The sequence below is a fragment of the Pteropus medius genome, unplaced genomic scaffold (assembly GCF_902729225.1).
Source record: "Pteropus medius unplaced genomic scaffold, Ma_sr-lr_union100, whole genome shotgun sequence".
In the NCBI taxonomy this organism is placed as follows: domain Eukaryota; kingdom Metazoa; phylum Chordata; class Mammalia; order Chiroptera; family Pteropodidae; genus Pteropus; species Pteropus medius.
Genome location: NW_024350923.1, coordinates 5778044 through 5802542, shown reverse-complemented (window position 1 = coordinate 5802542; position 24499 = coordinate 5778044). Strand labels below are relative to the sequence as shown.

The following is a 24499-nucleotide window of genomic DNA, read 5'->3' as shown; positions in this document are numbered from 1 at the left end:
CCAAGCGCTCCCTTTCCTTGCCCGCGTCGCGCTCCTTCCCTGCTGCCGGGAGCAGTCGTCCCACCATCATATCTGGGGTGCTTGCCCACTGTTCGAGCAAGAGAGGCATTAGGCGGTCGGAGCAGGACAGGGCAACCCGGGGAGTGATTAGAGTCCCCCTACTTATTAACCATAGATGGTATCGTCTTCGCCGCCGGGTGGACTCAACCTAGCGGAGGACTCAGGCTCTTAAAAGTGGGTGGAAGGTGGAGCACTGTGCGGGCCGTACTACTTAGGGGGATAGACATTACAGGCCTGAGACAAAATGTTTTAGAGATTCATTCCAAGGGGATCCACAACAGTTTGAAAAATAAGATGCCTTCTGAGAAAACGATTCAAAAAAGAAAAATTTATCTCCTCCACGATCAACTCCAAATTATGTGGGAGTGAGTTGGATCCCCGTGGCTGCTACTAATTGGTCAAGATAGAGTTACGCGGACCAATAAGAAAAAGAAAGGAAAATTTCTGGCCTATAGGAAGAGAAAGGCAGGTGAGCGGTTGCTAGGGGCGGGCAGCTGGGTTGCCTAGGACTTGGTCCAACCCCAGTCGGCGGAGAGTGGGGAAGGCACAGGCCGTGGGCGGGTGGGTGATCAGTGTCTGCCTTGCGGGAGCATTTGCCGCACCACGAAGGGGAGGGGCAGCTAGGTGTGTCTCGGACTGAGGAGAAAGCAGACTTTTAATGCTAGCTAATCTTAGGATGAGTATGTTCTGTGCGAACGGATAGACTTCAACGCTGCATGCCCGCATCCCCTACCCCCGTGCGAGCAGCTTAACTGTCCTTGTATTGTTCGGTTCTGGGCCATAGGCACGGCTTCCCCCTCGTTTTAGGCTAACCTGTATTTCATTGTGTATCTCGGTCACCACCAACCCAGTCAGCTCATTGACAAAGTGGAGCTAATGTCCCCACTTCGTGCCTTGTGTCTAGTGTCATTAGAGTTAATAAATGAGTTCAGCAAGGTTGCAGGTTAGAAGATTAATATGCAAAACCAATCGTGTTGTTACACACTAGCAGTGAACAATGCGACGTCAAGAAAACAATTCCATTTACAATACACACAAAAAGTGCTTATGAATAAATTTAGCAAAAAAATATCAGATTGGTACAGTGAATATTATGAAACATTATTGAAAGAAATTAAAGATCTAAATAAATGGAAAGATACCTCGAATGTACAGATTCGAAGACTTAATATTGTTAGATGGGAATACTCCCCAAAATTGATGTAAAAAAAATCCCTATCAAAATGCCAGCTGCCATGATTGCAAAAATTGACAAGGTGATCCTAAAAATTCATGTTGAAATGCGTGAGACTCAGAATAGAGCAAAACAGTTTTAAAAAGGAAGAATTTAAAAAAGAGAAAGCAAATGAATAATAAAGTTAGAGTACTCACACTTCCTGATTTTAAAACTTACTGCGAAGCCACAATAATCAAGATAGACAAATAAGTCAATGGAATAGAATTAAGAGTTCAGAATAAACCCATACATTTATGGTCAGTGGGTGTGCCAAGGGTGCCAAGACAATGCAATGAGGGAAAGAATAATCTTGTTAACAAATGATGCTGGGGCCCATACCTTACACTGTATACAAAAATTAGCTCAAAATGGATCAAAGACCTAAATGTAAGACCTAAAGTCATAAACGTCCTAGAAGAAAACAATCATAAGTCTTCATGACCTTAGGTTAGATAATGGTTTCTTGGAGATGACACCAAAAAGCACAGCAACAAATGAAAAACTAGATAAATAGGACTTCATCAAAATTTTTAAATGTGCTTTAAAGAACACCATTAAAAAAGTGAAAAGATAACCCACAGAAAGGGAGAAAATATTTGCAAATCATATATTTGATAAGGAACTTGTATCTAAAATATATAAACAACTCTTACAACTCAATGATAAAAAGGCAAGTAACTCAATTTTATGGGGAAAGGATTTGAATAGAAACTTATTCAAAGAAGATATAAAAGTGGCTGATAGGCACATTATGGATATGTAAATCAAAAACACTATGAGATACCACTTCACACCCACTAGGATGTTATAATTAAAAAGACCAACAATAACAACTGTTACGAAAGATGTGGAGAAATTAGTACCCTCATGCATTTCTGGTAAAATTGTACGGATGCTTTGTAAAACAGTTGGCAATTCCTCGATCAGTTAGACAGAGTTACCATGTGACCCAGAGTTCCACTCCTAGGTACGTACCCAAGAGAACTGAGAACAACTGTTCCCATGAACACTTGTACGGTGAATGTCCACAGCAGCATTATTCATAATAGCCAATAAGTGGAAACAACACAAATGCCTATGAGGGGATAAACATAATATAGCCATGCAATGGAGTATTATTCAGCTATCAATAGGAATGAAGTACTGATACATGCTACGACATTGACAAACCTTGAAAACATTATGCTGAGTGAAAGACGCCAGCCACAAAAGGCCACATATTATATCATTCCATTTATGTGAAATGTCCAGAATAGTTAAATTCATATAGATAGAAAACAGTTAGCGGTTCCTAGGGGCTGGTGAAGTGGGGAATGGGAAGTGGCGACTAATGGATATGTTTTTTTGGGGGGGAGGTGATAAAAATCTTCTGGAATAGATAATGGTGACAGTTTCACAACTTTGTGAATATATCTAAAACCACTGAATTGTATACTTTAGAATGGTGAATATTATGGAATATGATTTATATCATTAAAAAGGCAAGGAAGTGACAAAGATAAAATAGGAATTAATAAAATAGATAAAAACTAAAATAGAGAAGATTAATAAAGTTCAAAGTGGCTCTTTGAATAAGCTATTGAAATAGACAATCCTCTGGCAAGACTGATCAAGAAAATAAAGTTAAGGTACAAATAAACAATATCATGAAAGAGAAGAGGAAAATATGTAACCACAAATACAGTAGAAATTTAAAAATAATAAGGATCTAGTAGGTGCAATTTTATGGCAATTTGAAAGCTTAAGTGAAATGAACAATTTCCTGGAAAATAAAAGACGTGTCTAAACTGATCCAACACAAAACAGAAAACATGAATAGACCAATAAATATTTTTAAGATGACTCAGTAGTTAAGTATCTCCATTCTTTCTCCCCATATGCAGACAATACAAGATTTTATTAGGCCCAGAAGGTTTACAAGTTCAGCATTATAAAAATCTCAATTCTCCCCCGAATCGATCTAAAATTTCATTCTAAATTACGAGGATTTTTCATGAAACTTAAGAGTTTATTTTTAAACGCATATGAAAGAGCAAAATGTCAAGACAATTTTTAAGAAGAAATACAAGATGGGGTCCTCTCCTCCACAACAAGTATAATTTTTATCTCTTTTACCTAAGACATTGTAATACTGTCCCGGTAATATGGAACTAAATCAATGAAACAACGTAGAAAACTAGAAATTGACCCAGGCTGGCGTGGAAAGCAGAGATATGACAGTGACAGTAATGCATATCGCTGGAGAAAAGATGGGACCTGAAATAAATGGTGCAGGGACAATTGATGACTCATATGGAAAATAACTCCACATCATACAGGAAAATCAATTCTAAGAAAAATTGATTCACTTCAACGTTAAAAAGCAAAAAATTTAAACTTTCAGAAGAAAATAAAGGAGACTATGAGGTAGGGGAGGATTTCTTTTAAAAAGACACACAAAAAGCATAAACCAGAGAGGAAAATATAGATAAATTTGACAACACTAAAATACAAAATTTCTGTGCACTAAGTGTCCATAAACAGGATTAACAGTTAATGGATCATATTATGGTGATGGAAATGTTCTAAAACTGATTTACGGTGATAGTTGCACATCTTGGTAAATTTCCTAAAAATTCTTTGGATTGTACACTTGTGGGTAAATTATATATATAAAATATGCCTCAATAAAGTTATATATTTTTGAGAATTGTTAAAAGTTTCATAAACAAAGCAAAACAACAAGTGACAGACTAAGAGAAGATTAAGGATTTGTATCCAGAACATAAAAAGAACTCCTCCAAATCAGTCAGACAAATAACTGAAAATTGTCAAAGGTTATACACAGATAAATAGGAATTTTAATCGCTAAAAAATGTGAAAAGATGCTCAACTTTACCGATAATTAAGGAAATGATTATTTAAGCAAGAAGAAAGAAATTTTTTATTCTTAGTTTTGGCGGAAAGTAATAAGTCTTACCATCCCCACGTGTCAAGAATGTAAAGCAAAATAACTCTTTGGGGGCGTGGTAAAGGAGAGTGATTTAGCAATATCTAGTAAATCTGAACATGTGCTTATTACCCCTCACCCCAGTGACTTCACTCCTAGAAAAATCCTCCCACGTGTACAGAGGAACATACACAGAGAATATTCACTGCAGCGCTATTCATAAGTAAAGGACAATTATAGACACCTAAATGCATCCTTAGAAGAGAAAGCATAAGCTACAATTTAATCGTGCAGTGGAATACTGTACAGTATAGTGAAAACCAGTTATCCAACCTATTGGTCAGCTGATCAACCTCAGTGTTTAATGTGCACTCCTTGATAGGTTTGTGTATTTAGATCGTCATAAGTTTTTAATCACTTCCTTCACACAGAGGTGGGGTTTATTGATTCTGGCCTTGGCATATGACTTGCTTTGAACCAATAGACTGCAGTGCAAATGATGCCATGCCAACTCTAGGCTTAAGAGAACTGTCAGCTTCTATTTCCATGCCTTGGAACCCAGCCACCATGCTGTGAGGGAGCCCAAGCAGTCCTGTGGGGAGGCCCATGTAGAAGAATCGAGGCCCCAGCCAACAGCCAGCACCAACTTGCCATGTAGTTAGCCATCTTGGAAGTGGATCCTCCAGCTTCAGTCACACTGCTCCAGATAACATCACATGGAAGAGCGCTGTCCACTCCAGACCTTGCTCAAATTGCACAATGGTAAGGAAATAAATGATTGTTATTATTGCAAACTTCTAAGTTTTAGGGTAATTTGTTTCACAGCAACAGATAACCAAAACAGTGGGCATCATGTCTGGTTTGTGTCCCTCTTCCCAGCCCCGGGTCCAGGATCGGGCACAAAATAAGAGTTCAGTGAGTATTGAAGGAGTGAATAAATGGATAGCTGGCTGGCTGGCTGGCTGGCTGGCTGGATGGATGGATGGCTGGCTGGCTGGCTGGCTGGCTGGCTGGCTGGATGGATGGATGATGACGGATGATGGATGGATGACGGACGATAGACAGATGGATGGATGATGATATTTATTTGGATGATGGATGGATGATGGATGATGGATGGATGGACGATGGATGGATGGATGGATGGATTGATGGACGGACGGGGATCGATGGATGGACGGATGGACGGATGGATGGATGGATGGATGGATGGATGGATGGATGGATGGATGGATAAGTGAATTGTCTTGGGCCTCACTGCTCTGAGAAAAAGCCTTCCTAATTGAGCATTTGGATTCTTGCATGATTTGTTTGCAGCCTGCCTTCCTCATTCATCGTGCAGTTTGTGTTGTGGCCGAACTTAACTTGTCCCCATTCCCCAAAATCTGTGTGTCTCTTCAGCCTAGCTTTCTTCTCTTTTGATCCTCCTTTGTCTAAGGTGTTTTCTCTCTCCTGTTTACCTCTAAAATCCATATCATACAACCAAAGACACTTTCAAGTGTCAGCCAGAACTTGAGTGAGTCTCCTCCTCCTTTTGGTGCCTGTGACATTGACCAAATGTGAACATAGCCTCATCTGACCCTATGTTCTAATTGCTCCTGTGTCTGTGACCTCCTTCAGGGCAGGGCTCAGAATAATAAACATAACTACTTCTAATGTGCTGTAAATTGTAATGATAATCACTCAGCCCATATATATTCAGCTTTGACTGAATGCCAGGCATGGTTTTAATCCTTAAAACAATCCTATGAGCCAGGAACCATTATCATGCCTGTTTCATAGATGAGGATACTGAGGTGCAGAAAGATTAAGTAACTTGCCCAAAGTTTGTACAGCTAATAGTGAAAGACAAAGTCAGGATTTAAATCAGGCAGTGTGGCCTCACAGTACTTTGCATAATGTCCATTTTCTCAGTCACTACAACAACTTGCCATTTCGTCAGTGAGAAAGCAGAGGCTCAAAGGGGCTAAGGAATTTAGCCCAAATCACCCTGCTGGAGAGTGGCTCAGCAGGGACTCTGTTTAGTTCCTTGATAGTCCACAGCGCTTCTCATGAACTGCCAGACCCTGCCATTTGGACCCAACTCCCCCAGGGTCTGTGGTGAGTTCCACCCCCAACCTAGGCTGTGCCTGGGGACTAGGTCATTCCCAACAGCTTCTGGGCAAAGCCAGGGAACAGCCACCAGTAAGCTAGACAGCCTGGGTGCCCCTGGAGAGCAGGGCAAAGACAGAAAGCCCAAGTCTCTGCCCACTGCAGTGGGCAGGCAGGAAGGTGTGAGGCCACGTCAGGACTCTGTGGGCATCTGTGAGAGGGACGTAGTCTACAGGGATCCAAAGATAGGACCTATCACCTAAGTCTAGTACAGACAAAGAAAGGTGTTGGGGACAATAGGTGTGGGCTTGGGCAATCGCTTGGCACCCAATCAATCAACACAATTTTAGGGGATCGGTTATGTGCCAGGCATGGGGATGGGTGCTGGGGACTCAACGGTGAGCAAAAAGACACCTTTCACCCTCAAAAGCCTTCTTGTCCAGTGCAAGAAATTCAGGCCACACACCTCTCCTCCTACCTTTCGCGCTTCCTCCTCCCTCCCTCCTTCCCTCCCTCCCATTAGAATAGATGGAGCTTCCCTCCTCCCATCGATTCAGGATTCAGTCGTTTCTTCATCCAACAAGTATTTACTGATGACAAAGTAGAGAATGCATTAGTGAACACATTAGATACAAATCCCTGTCCTCGTGGAGCTTAGAGTCAATAAAAGACAACGAATAAATAGGGAAACATAGAGAAGTGACCACTTTGAGAAATCAAGGGGAGGCGGAGCAGATGAGGAGGTCTGAGTGTTTGAAAGGAGGAGAGACAGTTCTGTCCTGGCAGGAGGTGTGCACAGATGTGGATTCGGGTAGATAGATGTAGGAGTAGGAAAAGGGAAAGAGAGTTGGAGATTAGAGGAGCGAGAAGTTGTGATTAGTTATCTCAGAAAGAGGGTTGGGAACTTACCAGAGAAGAACCGCCAGGAAGCATGAGCGCCCAGGGAGTTCAAAGTGAAACAGCCTCTGGTTATCTGATCTGCTTTCCCCTCGGGTGCAGGTACCAAGTGGGTGGATGGATGGGTTTCGGCCAGGGTTGGAGTTTCCTACCAGATGTGGTGGTTTGGGGATATGTCCATACATTCTTGATACTCTCCTTTTCCAAAGATGAGCCCTAATCCCCTGCCTCTTGGATGTAAGCTGGACTCAGTGATTCATTCACCTCTAATGTGTAGAATAAAATGAAAATGATGGTGTGAGACGTTGGAGACCTGGTCACAAAAGGCTCTTTGGTTTCCTGTTTGTTCTCTGTCTGGGATCACTCCCTTGCGGGGAAGCCAGCTGCCATGGCATGAAGGCGCTAGGGACAGGTCTATGTGGTGAGGAACTGAGGCCCTACAACCAATAGCCATGTGAGTGAGCCCCCTGGAAGGGGAGCCTCCAGCCCCAGCTACGCCTTCAGGTAACTGCAGCCCTCACTGACATCTTGACTACAAACCTCGTGAGAGACTGTGAGTCCCTCCCAGCTAAGTTGTTCCTGAATTCCTGACCCACAGCACAATGAGATAATACATTTTTTAAAAATTTAAACCACAATGTTCTGGGGTAATTTTTACACCACAGATAACTAATACACCAGGTGTCTTTGGTAGAGGGGAGAGCAATCGGAAGGCAGGCTTCCACCTGGCTGTTGGAGAACCCAGGTTCTCACCATCTGGCTGTGGCTCTGCTATTCCCTAGGGCCCCCTGGACTTCTGTGGAGACCTGCATTTGGCCAGAAGTGAGGGATATAGACAGTGAAGCAGATCGTAAGAGAGGGAAGTTTTCAAAGGCCATGCTTGGTGATAGATAACAACCAGTATTGAAAAATGGGACGAGGAAGTGACATTTTAGATGAAACCATAAGATGACTAGAGGGCAAGTTGGGTGGAAGGGAGAGAGGAATAGGGATCTGTCAGTGAGAAGACCCTCTGGCCTGAAAGTCTGGGTGTATTTTAGGAAACAAAGAGAATCCCGGGGTGAGACAGAATGGCAGAAAATGAGTCCGAAGGGGTGGGCGGAGCCAGGTCACTGGGCCTCGTAAATAGCTTAATAACTGAGATTTATATTACCATCAGTGGGAAGATACTGCAGGGGTTGAGCAGGAGATGGCTGAGTAGATCCGTGCTGGGAAATATCCTCTTGGCCTCAGTTGAGTGGGGGGCTGGTGGAGGGAGGGGAGTGCCAGTTGGAGTAGGAAGAGCGATCCGGGAGCTGATGCAGCCGCTCACAGAGGGACAAAGACGGCCTGCTCTGGGCTGGGCAGGATGGATGGAGGTGCTGAAGGTGTGGAGGGCCAGAAGTCAGGATTTGCGTAAGTGAGAGGGACAGGGACAGGGAGCAGCCAAGTGGCCCAGGCTCCTGTGTGGTAGGGAGAATTATTCTCTAAGATGGATAATCCCAGAGACAACATGTTTAGAGGCAGCATGTGGAGTTCCGTTTTTAAAACTGCGAAATATGTAATATGTACAAAATACGTTGAACAATGGAGTGAAATCACAGAATAAAACTGCAACTTGAGAAACAGAACATAAGCAACATCCCTATTTCCTCCTCCCCATCACATTACCTCAAGATACCACAGCCTCACCTGCAGCCATGCCACCCTGAACAAGCCTGATCCCGCGTGATCTTGGAAGCTAAGCAGCGTCGGGCCTGGTTAGTAGTTGGATGGGAGATCACCTAGGAAGACCAGGTGCTGTAGGCATAAAAAATGAAAAATAAGGGATTGTAACCTGACAAGGTCCCAATCTGTGAGGTCAACCTGTGAGGTCAACCAAGGGTTGCCTTGCCTAAAAGTATAAATCGATAAATAAATAAATAAATGTCACAACCTTGATTTTATTGTTTTTAAACTCATCACTTTTATTTTTCTCATAAACTCAAGTGGTTATTTTATTATAAATATGCTTACAAAAATATTCCAGTTAAGAATTGAAAGGATTTGCTTTTTCAGTGCAAAAACCGACTGCACTCCAGAGAAAGCTGCCAGTATTTAGATCCCATCTCTACAACTGGCTCAGACTTTCTGCTCAGCCACTGCCTCCTCCCCTGTTGCTCTCAGCCACATTGAGAGAGGAGAGGAGGCATCTGAGAAAATGCAATGGAAAGGCCTGCAGAAATGACCGACTCAGCCGGTTAAAACTGCTCTCTCCCCACATGCCGCCCAGTGCTCTCCAGCTAACATGTTTCCCATAGCTCCGTCCCCCACCTCAAGGACTCTCCAGCTCACATCTGTTGGTTAATGGCTTGCCAACCAACTGATGTTCTTCCTTACCTCTGTAGCTGTGTAGGAATAACAAGACTGTGGAAAACTGCTTGTTATGTTACAGTTGGAGCTCAGCCTTTGGACAGGAATCCGCTGAGCAGGTGCTGGCATCCATAAGTGCTGCTCCCTGCTTCTAGCCTAGGTGTCCCGTCTCTCTGCTCAAGAATCTTATAATGGTGCTGATAATGCCAAGGTTGCGGATTCTACAAAACAAACGACCCGTAAGACCAGTAGTCTGGAAATTCCTCCCCGCTTGCAGGCCCCCACCCAAAGCTCCCCCTCCTCATCCTAAGAAAAGAGGCACATGTGAAATCTCAGACAGGGGAATCACGTGCCCCTTGCAGGGGGACACTGCAGAAGTATATAAACTGTAATAAATCTAACTAGAGCAAGCTTGTGCATGGAGTTGTTACCCCATATGCTCCGCTGGCCTAATAAATTCTCCTTCCTCTAACTAAGTTGTCTGAGCATCCGAATTCCTCTGTCTGGTGTCACTTCCTGCAACAACATGTCCCCTACTGGTATGGTGTGCCCTGTGCAGTCTGCTTCACTGGGCATGGCAACATGCACGCTCTGCATGCATTGAGATGGTGCAATTTTTCGCCTCTAATCTGTTAATTAAATTTTGCATCTCGACCTTGCATTTTTAGAATAAATACAACTTGGGCACAGTGCGTTTGTCTTTTCTACACATTACTAGATAAGGTTCCTAATAATTTGCTTAGGATTTTTATATTCATGTTTACGGGCCTGCAGTATTAGCTTTTGGTGTTAAGCATGCTGCTTTTATTATGTGTGTGGGGGAAGGTGGAAGGATTTGTACAAGATACCATTATTAGTTCTTTGAATGTTTGGTTAATCTTACTGGTGAAGCTAGATAGACCTGGAGTTTTCTTTGTGATAAGATTTGTCTACTGATTCAATTTGTTTAATATTATAAGACTAACCAGGATTTCTATTTCCACTTGTCTTAGTTTTGCCGAGTTATATTTTTTATAGGGACTTGTCTATTTTCATATCAACTTAAGTATAAATATATAAAATAAATACATATTTCATATATGACATATAAATGTAAAAGTTGGCATAAAGTTGTTCATAATAGTCTCACATTTTTATTGTGTAACATGTAGTTATATATCCCTTTTCATTCCTGTTAATTTGCGCCTTCCTTTTAAAAAAATTATTCTGAATCCGTGTTGCCAGGTTTGCCATTTTATTGGTATTATCAAAGAATCAAATTTTGACTTTTCTGATTTTTTCCATGACACTTTGTATTTTATTAATTTCTGTTCTTTATTATTTTATTCCTTCTCCTTTCATTAGGGATATTTATTTTGAAACGACTTTAGGCTTACAAAAAATTGCAAAAACTGCAGAGCGTTCCTGTATTCCCTTCACAGAACTTTTCTGAAGACTAACATCTTATACATCTTCGGTAAGACAGTTACCGAAACTGGGAAACTAACACTGATATAATACTGTTGGCTAATCTATAGACTTTATTTTAATTGTGCTAGTGGTCCTACTAATGTTCGTTTCCTGGTCCAAGATCCAGTCCAGGATTCCAAGTGGCATATAATTGCTACATCGGTCATTCGCTGTTATGTAACAAGCACCTTAAAACTTAGCGGCTTAAAACGACAAACATTTATTATCTCATAGTTTCTGTGGGTCGGGAACTTGGGAGCTGCTTAGCTGCGTAGTTCCTGCTCAGGGTCTCTGAGGAGGTTGTATTCATGATGTCAGCCAGGACTGCGGTCATCTGACCTTTTGACTAAGACTAGAGGTCCAGATGGCACACTCACATAGCAGCAGGAGGCCTCTGGTCCTCACCATGTGGGTATCTCCATAGTGCTTCTTGAGTGGCCTCATGACGTGAGGAGGTTAGCTTCTCCCAGAGAAAGTAAGGTTGAAGTTGCAAAGGCTTGAATGATCTAGCTTCAGAAATCACACTGTGTCATTTCCACAATATCCTGTTGGTACACGGGTCAGCCCTATTCCATGAATGCCGGGGGTACTGGGAGGCCATTTGGAGGCTGGCTACTGCAGTTGGTATATTTCCTTGGTCTCCTCTACTCTGGGACAGCTTCTCAGATTTTTTTTTTTTCCCTTCCATGAACTTCACAGTTTTGAAGAGTACTGGCCAATTATTTTGTAGACTCTCTCTCAATTAGTATATATTTGATGTTTTCGCAATGATCACCCGGAAGTTATTCATCTGGGGCAAGAATAATAGAGAAGCGATGTGCTCTTCTCGGTGCATCACATCAGATGGTACCAGATGTGGCTCTGTCTTATCACTGCTCATATTACCTTTGATCACCTGGACAAGGTGGCAACTACCAGGTTTCTTTACTCTTCTATTTTTTACTTTGTGATTGGTAAACATCTTATGGGGAGATACATTAAATTTATGCAAATATTTTGTTTCTCATCATACCTTCTTTTGTTTACTAATTTTAGCACCCATCAATGATTCATGCCTGCAACAATTCTTGCCGTGGTGTTTGCCTAATGGTGATTTTCTATTTCCATCATTCCTTCTACATTTACTTATTGGAATCCTGATATAAGGAAGAGCTGTCACTTCTCTCACTTATCTATCTATCTATCTATCTATCTATCTATCTATCTATCTATCTATTTATGTCAGTGTAGATTCATAGATATTATTTTAATCTATGGATAATAATCCATTATTCTCTGTGATGGTTAATTTTATGTACCAACCTGACTGGACCAAAGGATCCTTCTGAATGCCTTCATCATATTTTAAACACTTCCTTACTTTCTGTCACTACATGATGTTCTAGGCTCATGTTGCATTATCTCTGCTCCAGCACTGAAATGAACTATTTCTCCAAAGAGCCCTGATTCCTTTTCACTGGAGAGTGGAATTTCAGAACCAAGATCTGGGTATTGGCTGTGCTCATTGCTATTGGGGTGTCATCGCCTCTAGGTACTCTCAGTGGATAGAGTAGGAAATATATGTATGTCTATGCACATCTATTTATTTCTAGATCTATCCACCTGTAAATGTATATGATATAATTAATATAATATAATAAATATCATATCATATCATATCATATCATATCATATCATATCATATATATACCATGAGTTTATACAAATGCCCTATTTCCTTAAATGTAACTCTTTTGTCTGACAGTGAGAAACCTGGTCTCATTATCTAGAGTATATTACTTACATGCTGAATACAAGTATATACATTAAATAGTTTCAGATTTTCTAACTCATACCACTCTGAAAAACATATATACTAATTAGAGAAAAATACATGTGCTGTTCAATGAGGTAAGTGTCCATTTTTCATTCTTTCGAATGTGGATATCCACTTGTCCTGGCACTATGTGTTGAAAAGACAGTTTTTCCCTATTGAAAGGTCTTGGCACCTTTATAGAAAATCAGTTGACCATAAATGTGTGGGTTATTTCTGGATTCTCAATTCAATTCTATTGATCTATGTGTCTATGCTAATGCCATTACTCTACACTCTTGATAATTGTAGCTTTGCAGTAAGTTTTGAAAATGAGAAGTGTGAGTCATCTGACTTTGTTCTGTCTTCATTTTCTTTTCAAGATTGTTTTGACTATTTTGAGTCTCTTGTATTTCCACATTAATTTTTGGATTGCTGTGTCAATTACTGAAATAAAGGCAGTTGAGATTTTGATATGGGTTATGTTCAATCTGAAAAGCAATCTGGAGATTACTGTCATTTAATAATTTAAGTCTTCCAATCCATAAACATGGGATGTCTTTCCATTTATTTAGATCTTTAATTTCTTTTGACATTGCTTTCTAGGTTTTCAGTGTACAACACATTCTGCATTTCTTCTGTGAAATTTATTTCTAAATATTTTAGTTTTTTAAACGAAATTTTCTGAATTTCACTTTTGCATTGTTCATTGCTAGTGTATAGAAATACAATTATTTTAAAATATTACTCTTATATCCTGCAAATGAGAAAAAAACTCATTGGTTAGTTCTAGTAATTGTTTGCTTTTGTTTTTAGTGAATTCCTTAGGACTGTCTACATACAAGATCGTGTCATCTGCAAATAGAAAGTTTTACTCCTTTCTTTCTGATCTGGATATGTTTTATTTCTTTTTCTTGCCTAATTGCTCTGGTCGAAGATCCAATACGATGTTGAATAAAAGTGGTAAGAACAGACATCTTTGCTTCGTTCCTGATCTTAGGCAAAAGTGTTCAGATATTCACAATGAAGTATAACGTTAGCTGCGGATTTTTCATAAATGTCCTGTATCTGGTTGAGGAAGTGCCCATCTATTCCTAGTTTTTTGAGTTTTTATCATGAAAGATGTTGAATTTTGTCAAATGCTTTTTCTGTGCTCGTTGAGATGCACGCGTATTCTGTTGTTGTTGTTTTTATTAATATGGTGTATTATGCTGATTGGTTTCTAATGTTAAACTAACCTTGTATTGCTAGGATAAATCCCTCTTGTATAATCCTTTTTATATATTGCTGAATTCATTTTGTGGGTATTTTGTTGAGATATGTATGTATGTATGTATGTATGTATGTATGTATGTATGTATTTAATCTTTTCACATCAGAGTAATACTGGCCTCATAGAATGAGTAGGGAAGTGTTCCCTCTTCCTTATTTTTAGAAAAGTTTTTGAAAGTTTGGTATTAATTCTTCTTTAACTGGTAGAATTCACCATGGAAGCCTCATGGACCTAGGCTTTCCTGTGTGTGTGTGTGTGTGTGCGCGTGTTTAACAATTAATAGACTTTTTGGATGAAGTTTTAGATTTACAGGATAACTGAGCAGATAATACAGAGAGTTCCATATACCTACCCCAAAACCTCCACTCCCTATTCACAGTTTTTTCTACTATTAACATCTTATATTACTGTGGTACATTTATTTAATGAACCAATATTGATAACTCATTATTAATTATAGTCCATAGTTTGTATCAAGGACACACAAAAGTGCCATCACCTTCAACAAAGGTGTTGTGCAGCTCTCTAGGTTTTGAACACACATGATGTTATGTATCCATCATCATCGTTTTATACAGAATAGTTTCACCACCCTAAAAGTCTCCTGTGCGTCACCTGCCTCCCCTAGGACCCGTGGTAACCACTGACCTTTTCCCTCTCTCTGCAGTTTTTGCCTTTTCCAAAATGTCACATAGTCGGCATTACACAGTTCTTAGGCTTTTCAGACTGGCTTTTGTCACTTAGTGATATGCATTTAAGGTTAAGCTATGTCTTTTCATGGCTTGATAACTATCTTAGTCAGGGTTCTCCCGAAAAACAACCAAAAACATGCATATATAAAGAGAAAGATATTTATTTTAAGGAAGTGGCTTATGTGCTTATAGAGGCTAGCAAGTCCAAAATCGGTGGGCCAGAAGGCTAGAGACCAGGGAAGAGCCAATGCTGAAATTCAGGTGTGAAGGCCAGAATTCCCTCTTGTCAGCTGTAATTGAAAAAGAAAAGAAAGAATTCCCTCTTGCTTGAGGGAGGTCAGTCTTTTGTTCTATTCAGACCTTCAACTGATTGGATGAGGCTCACCCACATTATAGAGGGTAATTTGCTTTAATCAAAATCCACCAATTTAAATGTTAATCTCATCCAAAACCGTCCTCATAGAAACATCCAAAATAATGTTTGACTACATATCTAGTCACCATGGCCCAACTCAGCTGACACATAAAATTAACCATCACAATAGCTCACTTCTTTTTATCATTGAATAATATTCTATTTTATGAATATACCATAATTTTGTTTATCTGTTAATCTATTGAAGGACATCTGTTTGCTTTCTGTTTTTGGCAATTATAAATAAAGCTAATATAAACATTCGTGTGCAGGTTTTTGTGTGGACATAAGTTGTAAACTCATTTGGTAAATACCAAGGAGCGCCATTGCTGACTTGTATGCTAAAGGTATGTTAGTTTTGTAAGAAATCATCCAACTGTCTTCTAGAGTGGCTAGAACATTTGCATTCTTCACCCCGCCTTTGCACTGGGCAGAACCTCTGCCCCACTCTGTGGGAACTGGGGGTAGGGAAAGCAGTTGATTATCTGGTGAGTGACACCTCTACCCTACATGTCGGTGAGGGTGGAGGCTGTAGTGCCTGGTCTGGCTGACTTTTCTCTCCTGGCATGGAATCCCTGTCCTAGGAGAGACCTGGGGCATGAGCCCTGGGAATCCAGTGTTTCAGGCCTGTTGTGCCTGGAGTTGCATGGGAGAGGGGGCTTATGGGAATTCTCTCTGCTTTCTGAGCAATGAGTTCTTCTCTGATGGTTGCTTTAAATGTATCTCATAAAGTCTGATATGTAGTACTTTCATTATTATTTTTTAGAAATTTTGGATTGCAGTTTGTTTTCGCCTAATTCCTTTTGTCTTTGTCTTTAATTTCTCGTATGATTACATTGTGCTCAGAGAATATTGTTTGTATTTTCCACTTTACTGAACTTATTGATGATTTCTCTATGACCTAATACATGAACAATTTTTGCATGAATTTTTGTTCCTTTAGATTCATGGTTGTTAAAAATGGAAAGGATTTGGTTGTTTTTTCCAGCGAGAATTTTCTTTAATTGATGTGTTGGATTTTATTTTCTGATATTTTTTGGTTTTAATCCTAGCTCCACATGGATCTGTTAATCTTCTTCTTGTTCATTTGTGTGGTACTGGGGTGTTTTATAAGATTTCCAGTTCAACAGCAGACTCTAATGTCAATATAGCAAAGTCCAGATATTTTAGTGGATTTTTGTTTGTTTGGTGAGGGGAGGAGGGGTTTGGCTTCTGGTTTTTTTCTTTCTTTTTGACTTGCAAGACCTGAAAATTTTCCCTTTTGCTTTTTACCCCCTTTTATCACTCTATTGTCCAAGGAAACTGCTCTCTCATTTTCAACCTTTTTCATCTCCCAGAACCTATGCATTTTAAAGACTGACCCTTCAAATCCCACCTGCATTTAAATCTCTTTCTTGTAGCTTAAGGTCTGATCTCCCAGGACATTTTCCTAGTATTTTGACTGTGGAAGGACCTCGTCTTTCAAATGGAGGTTCTAGATCAACCTTGGGCTGAGCTGCCAATGCCCCTCCCCTCCTGCCGGTTTTCTTGGTACAATTGCCTTATGGCAGGTCGGGGTGACAGGGTCGTGCTGGCATACTGCGTGTTTCTTTTTATTTACAGTTATTCTGAAGGTTGGATAGTCTCTGCTTTTAAGTTTTGCTGAGTCTGTGGTTCAGCAGATTTCTATTTCCCATTCTTGGTCTGACTTGTTTTGGGAGGAGATATTGGGAGATCAGGATCTAGGCAGCCAACATGGACCTCAGCCACTAGGAAGTCCCTCTGCTCTTCTTTTGTGACTTTTAAGGACCGAGCTTAGCTCATTAGCTTGTACTCGTTCTTATTTTCTAATATATGTATTTGAAGTAATAAACTCCTCTTCAAGAATTGTTAGCTGTGTCCCCCAACTTTGACATACAATATTTTCATTATGATTACAATCTAAAACACTGCAAATCTATTATTTGATCTATTTTCTAATTTCCTTTGTGCATTTTGTTTGTTTGTTTGTTTGTTTTTTAGCCTACAGCACCTAGGTGTTCTCCCATCCAAGTACTAACCAGGCCCAACCCTGCTTAGCTTCTGAGATCAGCCGAGATCCGGTGTGCTCAAGATGGCATGGCCGTAGACCAATTATGGTTTTTTACTTTGACCTAGAAATTTCATAAAACGTTTAATTTAAAAATATTTAGGATTTTTTCCCCTATTTATCTGTTTGTTGGTGATGTTTAACTTAATTGTATTGTGATAAAAAAACACAGTCTATGATTTTAATTTTTTAAAAAAACCAGTTGAGTTGTTTTATGGTCTAGAATTTGATCAATTTATTGGAAAATGTTCTACATATGATTTCTTGCATTTTAGGGGGCCGTAGTGCTTCCTATTTGTCCATTAGGTCGAATTTGTTAACCATATTCTTCATATCTTTTATATCCTTGCTAAATTTTCTTTTGCCTGCTGGTGCCATCAAATCTACCAATATAATTGTGATCTGTCTGTTTTTCCTTGTGGTTCTATTCATTTATACATACATATAAACACATACATAGCTCCATTGTTTGTTGATTTTCTTTTTAAGAGTAAGTACGTTTAATGACTACTAAAATTGAAAATAATTTTTTTAAAGAGTAAATTTAAAATTGCCGTATATTTTTGAAATCACTATGTAAGAACCCTCTTTCTCTCTAGTACTATGTTTAACCTAAAATAATTTTTTTCTTATACTAATATAGCAATTTCAACTTTCTTTTAGTACTTGCCTGATATTTTTTCTATTCTTGTATAGCCAAACTTTTTATATCCTTTTGTTTTATTTGTATCTTTTATAAACAGCATGCAGTGCTAATATATCATTTTATAAACAGTATATTAGTTAGCTCAGTATAAACTATGCTGTGATAAATATGGTAGGCAGAATAATGACCTTCCAAAGATGTCCACATCCCAATTACTGGAACCTATGAACATATTAGCTCACGTGGCAAAAGGCACTTTGCAAATGTCGTTAAGTTAAAGATCTTGAAAGAGAGAAAGTATTCTGGATTATTCAGGTGGGCCCAATTTAATCATAAGGGTCTCGAAAGGTCACACACTATATGATCCCATTTATATATAATATTCTTAAGTGACAGAATTATAGAGATGGAGAACAGATTAATGATTGCCAGGGGCAGGGGCGGGGAGGAGGGTGTGCCTCTAAAGAGTTAACATCAGGGAGTTCCCTGGGGATGATGGAACTGTTTTGTATCCTGATTGAAGTGGTGGTTACACCAATTCATGCGTATGATAAAATTTATAGAACTAGATACAAAAAAAAAAAAAATTTAAGTGACTGCTTGTAAAAACTGGCAAAACTCGAATAAGGGCTGTAGTTCTGCTATACCAATGTCAGTTTCCTGCTTCTAACTGTATTGTGGTTATGCAAGATGTTACCACTGGGGAAAACTGGGTGAAGGGATACGAAAATGTTCCATACTTTTTTAGCAATGTCTGTCTCCGTCTAAATTCTTTCAAAATAATAATTTAAAAAATTCTCCCTGATGTGGAGTGTCAGACGCCCAAGGCTGGCACTGCTGGGCAAAGGGCCCGAAGCCCATCCAAGGTTAAGGCGATTAGCCCACTCACAGACTTTTCTGTGCCCCTCTACTGGTCTCTGGCCTTATGTGAGGAGGGGAGGGAGAGCGGTGGGAAACACAGCTGGTCTGGGGGCTCCTTCACAGTCTTACTGCATGCCTTCTTCACATCAGGCTTGGTCCAGAAACAGTGCTGGACCGGACAGCCAGGCCCCTGGCTTATGCTTCACTGTGGGGCCTGGGGCCAGGCAGCCAGGCTGAGATGTGGCTCTCCACTCACTAGCGGTGTAGCTGGCAGTAAGTTATTTAATCTCTCAGAAACAACTCAACTCTGTGTTTTAGTTGCTGTTGTTTTCATTTGTAAGATGAGGTTATTAATACTAATCACTTCATGGGGGAGATGTTGAGGAATAACCAAGCTGATTCGATTATAGCCTCTTCAGTAACACATTTATGGGGCTTACTCTGGAGGCCACCGGGTCACTGCTTCCTTTCTGGAGGAGGTGGACAACAAATACACGAGGAGAACCACACACACATACACAATAGGGTGGCCTGATGGAGACCTGGTGGTCAGGGAAGGCCCTGCCGGCCTCAGAGAGCATGAGAAGTGGCCACGGGAAGATAGGGAAACCCAGAGAGACTAGAGACACAGAGACATGAGAGTCAAAGAAAGGAAAGACTCAGAGCAGGGAAACTTAGAGACCAAGAGATTCAGAGACACACAGAGAGACTCAGAAACCCAGAGATTCCAAGACACCGAGACTGACAGATCCAGAGACCTATAGAAACCCAGACACCAGAGACACCAAGAGATCCAGAGACCCAGAGTGACCAAGAGATTCAGAGATGCACATAGAGATCCAGAGAGACAAAGGGAACTAGACAGAGCCCCAAAGACCTAGAGACCCAGAGAGGCCAAAAGATTCAGCAATAGCAGAGACCCAAAGATACCCAGAGACTCAGAGAGATTAAGAGTTGAGACCCAGAGAGATCAAGATACTAAGAGACCCAGAGATCGAGAGAGACTGAGGGACACAGAGAGACAGAGAAACGGAGGGCCAATCCCTAGGAGTGAAAATCTACACTGGCAGCCAGGGTCAAAGCCTGAGGCCGGGAGCAAAGCAGAGATGGATGCTGAATGTTCAATCAGGGAAGAGCAATTGTGTCATAGGAAGGAGCCTGCATCTGGGGTCCAGAGCATACCTGGCCCTGTGCTTACCACCCACCCAGCCCAGCCCACATTTCCTTCATCTTTCATTCAACTGTCAGGAGGCTGAGCCCATGAACCTCAGTTTCCTATCTGAAAACGGGGTAAATTATAATTTACCCCATCATCAGAACCACGAGACATACTTCACAGAGCATAACACGCATTGTGTTGGTCATGTAACTTGAGCCCATTTTCGTTGTCAGTAGGGGCACGACTTTGAGCATGAATTAGTCAACTTCCTTCTGAGCCTCCATTTCTATTATATACATATTTCAAAAGTCATCTGTCACCACCTCACATTCATTGAGATGGCTACTATCAAGAAAACAGAAAATAGCAAGTGTTGGCAAAAATGTGGAAAAATGAGAACACTTGTGCACTGTTTGTGGGCTGTAAAATGGTCACACCACTGTGGAAAACTATTTGACGTTTCCTCAAAAAATTAAAAACAGAACTACCAAATGATCCAGCAATTCCCCTTCTGGATAGATAACTCAAAGAACTGAAAGCAGGGAGGGTCTTGAGATACTTGTACACCCATGTTCATAGCAATAGCCAAGATATAGAAATATCCCAAGTAAGTGTCCATTGATGGATGAATGGATAAGCAAAATGTGGTATATGTATAGACTCAATTATTATTCAGCCTTAAAAAGGAAGGAAATTCTGATATATGCTACAGCATGGATGAACCTTGAGGACATGACACTGAGTGAAATAAACCAGTCACAAAAAGACAAATATTATATGATTCCACTTAGATGAGGTCCCTAGAGTAGTTAAATTCGTAGAGACAGAAAGCAGAATGGTGGTTGCCAGGGGCTGGGGGGAGGGGCAATGGGGGAGGTAGTGTTTCATGGGTACAGAGATCCAGTTTTGCAAGAGAAAGAGTTCCGGAGAGGAATGGTGGTGATCGTTTCACAATATGAGTGCACTAAAACCCACTAAACTTATGAATGATTAGGGTAGTAAATTTTATGATATGTGTATTTTACCACACCAAAAAAGTCACCTGTCAAATGTGGAAATTAATGTAGGTGATGACTGTTCTATAGGATTGTAGACAGAGTAAAAGAATCAGTGAAGACATGAAGAAGAAAAGGCTTAATGCTGCAGACGGGAGGGAGGGGGAGCAGGTGGGGGGGGGCAGGGGCAGTTTAGTGGTCTTAGGCAAAGGCCTCCTCTACCAACTCGGAGCCACTGGCCAGGCTCTCCCTACTCCTGGGAAGGAGATGTGGCCCCTGGGAATTCCCAGGCCAGGGCAATCTCTTTTCTGGCTCCTGGATCTGAAAAAAGCACAGACCCTGTCCCAGCAAGGCACAATCGGTGAATTATAATTTACCCCATCGGCCACTCACCAGCAGCCCAGGCTTCATTTCCGGGCCGCGGCCTGGCTTCGCGTTTATAAAGAGGTGAGGAGGAGGCCCTGCTGCCTCTTAGGCCCCGGGGTCCAAGGGGCCTGCCTTCGCCCCTCTTTGTAGGTGATGAAGTTTTGGAGAAGTTTTTACCTTGGGCAGCTGGGGAGGCGAGTGGTGGAGACCGGCTTTTCTCCAGGTAGAGGTGGGTGGTGACGGCCTAAAGCCCCACCCCCTCCCCCAGGAAGGGGTCTGATTGGTGGAAGGCCGTGGGGGCGGGGCAGCTTTGGCACTATATAAATGCCTGAGCTGGCGGCTGAAAGATATGCTGCAAGTAATCCCTGAGCTCAGGTAGGTCTTCTCGAGGAAATGAACAGGGCTGCATGCTGGATCCTAGGTGGAGGCCCCCATGTTGACCACGGGAGTGGTGGATGGCACCTTCTCCTGAGGCCCTCAGGTGGCGTCTCTCTCTCTCTCTCTCTCCCTCTCTCTCCCCGTAACTTGAAATGTTTGAGGTGGTCCCACCTCAACTTGCCCTAAACCCAGGTATTTGTGTAACATTCCTCTTCCTGGGCCTCAGTTTCCCCTCCGTGAGGTAAGGGGCTGGTGGCCCTGTCAAGACTGCCACATTGGTGCGTGGTGAGGGGCCGGTTATGAGTTGGGGGGCAAGAGGAGCAATTAAACTCTTTGGCTTTTGGCTTGGGGGACAGACAGGCTCCACTTTCAGGCGGCCGTGAGACTTCCGCACTTGTCTCCGTGTTTGCAAAATGGGTCTTCGGTTATACCTACCTACTGAGATGAAATAAGATGATGCCCTTAAAGCATCAGCACAGCTCCAGGCACTTAGGATGTCCTCAGTGGTACCTGTTGCTGCTGTTCTCAATCTCTGGCCTGCAGGGCCAGGAGGAGGGGTTGGGGGCGGGGAGTTGCAGCCTCAGGATCTCTGCTGCTTTTCTGGCCTCCCCACCCCACAGGCCTCCCAGATTCCTTCTGTTCCAAGCCCCCAAGTCTCCACCCGTGTCCCTCCACCTTCCGGAGGGCCTCTGTCAGACCAGACTCACCAACCTCCTTGACCTAGCGGGGGAGGAAGAGGGAAGGTGCTAAGTCCTGGGGCCATTTTCTTGACAGGTCACCCACCCCTGCCCCACCCTACCCACCCCCACCCTCCATGAGATGAGTGACGCCCAAGCCCCTGCCCAAGTGGTTGCCACCCAAGTGAAGCTGTGGAGCTGGAGCCGTCAAGATGGAGGCAGTGTGTCTCTCCGTTCCCGCCAGCACCAGGAGCTCCAGGCCTTCCTTGGCCTTCTGGGTGAGTCCACTCAGGGGCTGGCATGGGACAGGCTGTAGAGACCAAGATCGAAACCAATGTGAGAGGTGGGATTTCAACCTGCTCATGAAACCATCTGAAGTCTTTGTCCCTTCCCTTCTCAGGTGACCCCAGTTTGGCAGGTGGGGGTAGTCATGTCAGAAAGCGGGTTCAGCGCAGGCCTGGGCTTTGGAGCTTCTGCTGCCACTTTTGTCATGCGGGAGGCAGGGGGTGACCCCAGCCTACCGTTTCTCCTCTCTCCTCCCAGAGCACAGCTTCCTTCAGGAGTTCCTCTCCAGAGATCCCTGTTTCCAGATTTCAGATAAGGTGAGGGGACACTCTGGGGGTGGAGGCTGGAGTCACTTGGGGAAGGTTGAATTAGTGGGGTTCGTGTGCTGCTGATTCATTGGGTCCCCTGGGCTGGTGGAATGAGCACCTTCCTTTTCAATTGTTGTCTCTGCAGGCCCCTTCTCACCGTTTTATCTCAGTTTTTCTAACCTGCGCCAGAACTCCCTTGGGTGCAAACAGGCCTGGAGCAGTCCCCTACCCCCCAGTGCCCAACTCTCACCTCCCCGCGTTTCTGTGTCTGCAGTATCTCCTGGCCATGGTGCTGGTCTACTTCCGGCGTGCCAACCTGAAGCTCAGGGAGTACACCCACAGCAACTTGTTCTTGGCACTGTGAGTGTCTTGGGCCCATGGGGGAGACACTTGCTCCAGGTTGTGGGATGGGGCAGGGAGGATGCTCATAGCCTCTTTTCCCTTCGCCTCCCTCCCACTTCTGTGGCCAGGTACCTTGCAAACGACATGGAGGAGGACCTGGAGGAAGCCAAATGTGTGATTTTTCCATGGGCCTTGGGCAAAGATTGGCATCATCAGGTGGCAGACTTCTTGCGTCAGAGGGACAAGCTGTGGGCACGGATGGGATTCCGGGCTGCCGTGAGCTGCCAGTGCTGTGAGGAGGTGAGGCCCTGCTGGCAGTCCGGGGTTGGGGAAAGAGGCTGGACCTCCCAACCCCATTAACCATTCACTCTGTTCGTGCCAGGTCATGGCCAGGGAGCCGTCCCACTGGGCCTGGACTCGGGAAAGACGCCCCCATCATGGCGGGGCTCAGAGGAGCTGCCCGAAGGCCCAGGTTCCCCTTCCCCGGGGCCCCGGCCTCTCGCCACCTTATTGTTCCCTCTGTGGCTTGCCGCCTCTCTGCAGCCACTACTGCCACCAACCCTGCTCCTTGTCTGTCTTACCCAAGTGCCCGTCCCCAAACCCTGAGTGGTATCGCCCTCCTTCCCACGCTTGTCTCTCAGTGACCGAAGACCCTTGGAGTGGAGGCTTCCTTGTGGTCCTGCCTCCCCAGCTGCATCTCGAGCCAGGCACCTACACCCTCCACAGTGAGTTGGGGACAGGAGCTGGGGGGTGGGTTTGGGAGTCTGGGAGGCAGGTGTAAGTCCTGACAAAATGAGAGGAAGGGACAAGGGGCCTGTGGACCAGCAGGCCTAGGCACATGTCCCAGCCCTGCCACTGCCTAGCTGGGTGAGCTAGGCAAGTTACCTCTCTCTGAGCCTCTCTCTGTCCATCTTCCCCTAGTCCTCCCTAAGCCTCCTCCAGTGCCCTAGGCGCTGACGCTCGCTGGGTGAAGAGCAGTCTGCCTGCTGGCCTGCTGACCCAACATTCTGCTGGCTGTGGCCCCCCGCCCCTCCTCCGGCTTCCTGTCTCGGCCTCAGACTGGCAGTGCTGCCCGAGCACCCCCTGCCCCTTTCTCCCAACCTGTAACTTGTACCCACTCTGACTCTGGCCCCTCTAATAAACTCATGTCCACAGGACACCAACTGTGCTTAGGCCCTGGCCTGGCTCCTTGACCCCGGGAGTGGGGGAGGGTAAGAAAAGAATTGAGATGGGGCGGTCTGCCAGGTTTAGGTATCAGTGGTTGAGACC

The 24499-nt window shown here is 43.1% G+C and overlaps 1 protein-coding gene, 1 long non-coding RNA gene and 1 pseudogene across 5 annotated transcripts; 2 read left to right on the top strand and 1 right to left on the bottom strand.

The window, feature by feature from the left end:
- The first annotated feature begins 1 nt into the window (after position 1).
- On the top strand, positions 2–24397 carry SPDYC (speedy/RINGO cell cycle regulator family member C). 2 transcript variants are annotated; one of them, XM_039840978.1, is made up of 7 exons: positions 2–529; positions 22393–22573; positions 22839–22897; positions 23163–23248; positions 23359–23530; positions 23613–23955; positions 24152–24397. In XM_039840978.1, exons 2-7 carry the CDS (start codon positions 22438–22440, stop codon positions 24178–24180), a joined length of 825 nt encoding a protein of 274 aa, XP_039696912.1. In that variant the 5' UTR covers positions 2–529; positions 22393–22437; the 3' UTR covers positions 24181–24397. The 2 variants fall into 2 exon arrangements, with proteins under 2 accessions (XP_039696912.1, XP_039696911.1); XM_039840977.1 differs by lacking the exon at positions 2–529 and adding an exon at positions 4837–4967.
- On the bottom strand, positions 4813–9836 carry LOC120584879 (uncharacterized). 3 transcript variants are annotated; one of them, XR_005648169.1, is made up of 3 exons: positions 9552–9836; positions 7206–7459; positions 4813–4947 (listed from the first exon to the last, which is right to left on the bottom strand). It is a non-coding gene; the product is annotated as an uncharacterized LOC120584879 (long non-coding RNA). The 3 variants fall into 3 exon arrangements; XR_005648168.1 differs by having other exon boundaries at positions 4855–4951; XR_005648170.1 differs by lacking the exon at positions 9552–9836 and adding an exon at positions 8347–8819 and having other exon boundaries at positions 4855–4951.
- Positions 8863–8981, top strand: LOC120584918 (uncharacterized; annotated as a pseudogene).
- Positions 24398–24499: the final 102 nt, after the last annotated feature.